This window comes from Lycium barbarum, chromosome 8, assembly GCF_019175385.1.
Source record: "Lycium barbarum isolate Lr01 chromosome 8, ASM1917538v2, whole genome shotgun sequence".
Lineage (NCBI taxonomy): Eukaryota > Viridiplantae > Streptophyta > Magnoliopsida > Solanales > Solanaceae > Lycium > Lycium barbarum.
The window spans coordinates 92441559-92447065 of record NC_083344.1 but is presented as its reverse complement, the minus strand read 5'-3'; the positions used below and the strand labels follow the sequence as shown (position 1 = coordinate 92447065).

Sequence of the window (5507 nt, the reverse complement as noted above, 5' to 3'; positions counted from 1 at the left end):
AATGCAATGAGATGCACTGGCCAACTGTCTGTCTCCATACACACATGCTACATATAGATATCCTCCACGTCTCGATAGTCATGACCCATGGGGGACCCGCGAAGTCCATGTATCAGTCACTTCGCACACAGCCCAGAGATGACTTCCACAACACTAGCCACTCTGCACACAACCCAGAGATGACTTCCATATCAAATAGTCCACAATCTCTGACGTTCCTATCAAATATGTCCACAATCTCGAATCTTCCTTTCTCACTTATCATCACCGGTACCAATCACACTCTGTATCAATGAATCATGCAAATGTGTATGAATGTCATGCATGATATCAATATCGAGTATAAATCATAGTCAAAATCTCATTCGTGCCTCTACATGAGCACATATCACAATACCAATTCTAGATCATTGTTCTTTCCTTTATCGATGATAAGTGACAAAATAAGTGAGAGATGAATGCATCACAAACACAACATAGTAAATGGGCAACAAGCCCAACACCTCACACGTGGCAACAAGCCAAATCACAATAAACAAGGTGACAAGCCCACAAAGTCATCAACAATACCAACCTAAGAGTATCCATCCCAACTTCATACCCGAAGGCTTAACATGTTTTCTCTATCAATCACTAACTTCTACATATGTTTCGCTAATCGAAGTTTAACCGCAAGGTAAGCCTTAACCTATCTCGATCCCGAGTTGGTGCCACAAACTGTCAAATGTGAGTGTTGCCCTTCCAAAGAGCCTCCGAATACTCAAAGTCTAGTCATTATCAAAATCTAAGTTAGAAACGGGGATTAACGGTACCATATTGCTATGTACATTTGTTCGAATCGAAAATCAACTATAGAAAAGAGGGAAATCGGACCCACAAGGGTAAAAGGGAATTACAAAAGCGGAATTAGTACCCCAATATTCGAGAAGTTCAATTCTACTCTCCAATTGCTAATTAAGCTCAATTATCGATCAATTACATCATTCAAATGGAAACCCCCAATTTAGGCATGAACCCTAGTTTTCCCATAATCAAATCATTAACCCAAATTAGAGATTCAAGCTTATACTACTAATTCATGAAATTTCATGCTTAGATTAGCTAAATCCATCAATTAGACTCACATTCATAGCCCAAGATTCAAATATTAAACTTAAGGTTAAGACTCATCTTCTCCAACTAGCTTTTCTAGATTCCACCATAGATTTCTAGCTTAGGAAGGTAAGTAAACAAGAACAAGGTGAGGGAGACTTATCCCAAGATGAATCAACTTTGAATACACTTCAAATCTCCCTTGAGTAACTTGAAGAATTAATTTTGGGAATGAGAAAAGAATGATTCGAATTAGGACATTTAATGATTCTGATTCAGCGATTCTCGCTCCAGCGGAAGAAGGTCCGCCCCCGCGATCTCGCCCCAGCGGAGGACCATCCGCTGAGGCGGATCTCATTAAACAGGTAGGCATTCGCGCTTGTGGACCAAGCCTCGCTGAGGCGGGTTCGCTGGGGCGAGGCACCAGAATCAGCAGAATTCTGGTTTGTCACCAAGTTTCACCCTAAATCCCGACATCCACCTGAGACCTCCCAGATACAAAACAAATATGCACACATACATAAAAACACGCTACGAACTCACTTGTGGCCTCAGAATTCCCAATGAAGGTCTATTTGATTGGGTCAACCCCCAAACGGCCAAAACCAACTTTCCAACCATAGGTACAAAATGCTCCCGAATGCCTTGGGAACCGAACTGAATACCCCCACCAAGTCATAATCAACCCTCCGGACCTCACGGAATCGACAGATTTCTGAAAAAGGTCCGTTTACCCAAAAGTCAACTATTGGTCAAAGGATTTTCATTTTAAGGCTCTAATTCTCATAAGTCACAACAAAACTCGCCCGATTACCTCGGGAACCGTGTCGTCCATCCCCGCAGGTCAAAATCATACTAACGGGGCTTGGAGAAGAGTCAACGGAAGTAAATAGATCAAAAGTGCAATAAGGGTCATTACAATAACGCACAAAATTTGTCGTGGCATCCAAAGCTTCAATTCTAAGCAGAAAAATCCAAGAAAGAGGCATCTCTGGGATTTACATATGCTTTAATTAGAATTCATTCATTACCACAAAAAAAAGTAGTAACATTTCAAGGTTTACATTTTTCTCGTTTAAATTTTGAATTCGTTTCTAGACGTGCACTATATATATCTTCTTCGTGGCAGTCACTTTCAATAAACCTCAGGAATTCTTTGAAGAACGGGACGCCATGAGTATTGTTGACGCTGGATACGATGATCAAAGCCTTCTTCCCTCGAATTAATCAACATTGCAGACAACACTTGGTCTACCGTCACACCCTTCATCTGCATGTCCACTTTTCCTACCATTTCCTCCAGCTCCTTCTTTGTTATTCTGATTTTCATCCCTCTCTTACTATTCAAAGATGATGATGAAAATGACGAGAAATTATTTGTATTACTAGTGTTTATCCACAAGAGTCTTTCTTTCTCTGCATCTAAACCTGTCACTGGTGCCACTGATTCCAAATCATGTCTCAAACAATTTCCCATCTTCACTTCCCACAATTGTTTTTTGCTCCCAATATGAAAAATATTAGGCAACTAAAGCATCTAAATAAACACTTGTATGTTTACAAATATGTTTGCAATTGAAGAGGGGCTTCTATACTTATATAGCTAGCCACCAAGTTGTCTGGGGTGTGGCTTTTTGGGGGATTAGCGAAGGTGGTGGGAAGGTTTCAGAGTGGAAAATTCTATATTTAGCCACCATTAGCTGACTAATTGATTCCGATCTCTTTCTTTCTTTTTTGTTTCTATTGCTTTTGACTATAAAGGTGTTCTGGAAGTTTGAAACTGTGAAGATAATAAAAGAAATTGGAATCTGCTTTATGTCCACCAATTTTTGGTTAAATTGTTAATTTATTCAGCCTTCTAGAACTGTGCTTAATTTTCCTATCCAATTTTGTTATATCGTAATTAATTATTCAGGCTTAACTAGCTACTCATGTCTCTCCTGCCACGTGTTCCCATTTGACCTAATATCTATGTTGCTCGGATTCTAAAAAATACAGTCGCACCCGTGTCAGATCCTCTAAAAATGCACTAATTTTAGATGATTCAACACTCACCTGCCGATATTTTTTAAGAGTCCGAGCAACATAGTCTAACACATATGTTTAGCAATTGGATGTAGAGGTAAAGTCAGAATTTTTAGTTTATATGCCATTCGGGACTATAATATTTTTAGCCTATTGGTTTCCGGATAGGTTATTTGTACATATTTAATAAAATTTTCAATATAAATATAGAGATTAAGCCAAAGCTATTGAGTGTTGCCGAGCTCGTAGTATGGATGGGCCCCTTTCAGAGACTTTCCCCTATGCTTCCAGATGACTGCTCAAAGAAGAAACCTTCTGGCAGCCATTTTCTCTTCTAGTCTCGATTTTTTTTTTTTTTAAATAAAAGTCCACTAGGCTTTTGGCCTAGGGCTAATTTTATAAATTTTATCAAAAATCCATAAGTTTGTACAACTCTAGCCAAAAGGCTAATGAAAATACAAAATTTAAACTAATGGTCAAATTAAGACTTATAACTTGTCTTAATTTGATATTACAAATTGTTAAAAAATTACTAATAGAATGAAATTTGAAATAATTGCTCCATAAAGAACTTTTGTTTCTATATCTCACATGCTCTATATTTGGCCCTCTATATGCACCAAGGCAGTACATTTTCTAACTAATGACCAGTTTTCAGTAGGATGAGCATCCCGGGGTGCTAATACCACCAACTAAGAAACAACCACTAAATAGAAACTGTATGCCCATGTGTACTGAAGAGGTCTGTTGTGTTCCATGTGCTCAATCATTAGGAGCAGTAATTCCACTTCATGTCATTTGTCAAAAGTGCCTCCAACCAATTGCAATTTATGCTGGTAAAACTTCTCAACATCCTGATTACACTGTGTTTCGCTGCTTGTTGGTATTCCTTCAGTGTGGTTGTTCTGTGGTACCTGTTGAATTAAAATCCTCCATTTATGTTAGTTTGTGTACCTGCAACCATTAGCAAACAGTTAGTGTAAACCAAATCCTTCACATTCTCCTCCCAAAGGATTTGAGTGTGAGGACCTCATTTTCTCCCACCTTCCCCCTATATTCAGTCTCCTTAACATGATCTAATTCTTAGACAGGGCAGCTGTAATTTGTCACTGTTCACAATTCTTTTACAGTGGCTCTCCATGTCATGAAAGGAATTGAATTGTATGTCCCCTGTGTCCAAAGCTAAATTAGCCAAGTGATCTGCTAATTTGTTTCCTTCCCTATAAATATGCTCTATCACCACCACTTTTTCCTCACTTATTCTCCAAATTTCTTCCACCATAGTAATGATTTGCCAAGGAATTTCCCATGCCCTTTGAATAGAGTTCTTCAGCAAAAGTGAATCTGTCTCTATCCTTATTTGATCCCATTGACTGTCTTTAAATACCTGAGAGCCTGTAAAATGGCTAGGGCCTCTGCCTCAGTGTTGGTGCTTTGAAGATCCTCTATTTCTCTGGCCTGTGCTTGTATCACATCTCCCCTTTCATCCCTTACACAAAAGGCCCATGAACTCCTACCCGGGTTTCCTCTTGAGGCTCCATCAGTATTGACTTTTATCCATCCAATATCTGGAGTTCTCCAAGTCACTGGTGTTACTCTTATCTTTGGAGAATATCTCTGTAATGCCTCAACAATCACACTCCAATTATATGGTGCATACCTAAAATTTCTCCTTCTCACCTTCATGAATTGAATCAAAGTATGCATCACCTGGTAAATGCGTTTTGTGATTGACACCTTCCCTTCATGTCTCATAGTGTTTCTCCTCTTCCAGAGTTCCCAAATAATAATAGCAGGGACAACTTGGTTGATGCATTTGGCATGTAGTCTACTAGGCATATCCCACCATCTGTTAACTATTTGGGTAACTTGCAAATTCTCAGTATTTATTCCCACTGGTCCACAAAAATACTTCCAGATGGCTTGAGCTGTTGGTGAGTGTACAAAGACATGGGAGGTATCTTCCACTTTTGGATGTTGACAACAATAGCATCTGGAAGGGAATTGGTGTCCCCATTTCTTCAACTTATCATCCAGTGGTAGCTTGAACTTCCAAAATCTCCACATAAAAAAAGATATCTTTATTGGTAGTCCTTTGATCCACATCTGCTTATACAAATTACTGGGGTCTTTTCTTTGTCTGAGCAATTGAAATGCAGACCCAACTGTGAATTTCCCCCTCGAATCTAATTTCCAGAAAGCCTTATCTGCTTGGCCATTTTCATTTGGTGGATTAATGTGCTCCACAATATGGTCTGCTAGATCCTCAGGAAGGATTCTTCTTAGCAACTGTTCATCCCATTGCCCCACTTCTGCAGTTTCTTTTACAAGGATGATTGTGGGATCACACTCAAAATCTGGTGGAGTAATATGGTATAGGGCTCCCAGTC

General features: G+C 39.2%; 1 protein-coding gene across 1 annotated transcript; it reads right to left on the bottom strand.

Moving 5' to 3' along the window:
• Positions 1–2227: 2227 nt before the first annotated feature.
• On the bottom strand, positions 2228–2569 carry LOC132607956 (uncharacterized). Its single transcript, XM_060322037.1, has one exon. The coding sequence runs from the start codon at positions 2567–2569 to the stop codon at positions 2228–2230; it is 342 nt and encodes a 113-aa protein (XP_060178020.1).
• Between the last annotated feature and the right edge of the window lie 2938 nt (positions 2570–5507).

Excerpts from the sequence above, each read along its gene's own strand:
- LOC132607956 (XM_060322037.1), bottom strand. The coding sequence starts at position 2,569 with ATGGGAAATTGTTTGAGACATGATTTGGAATCAGTGGCACCAGTGACA.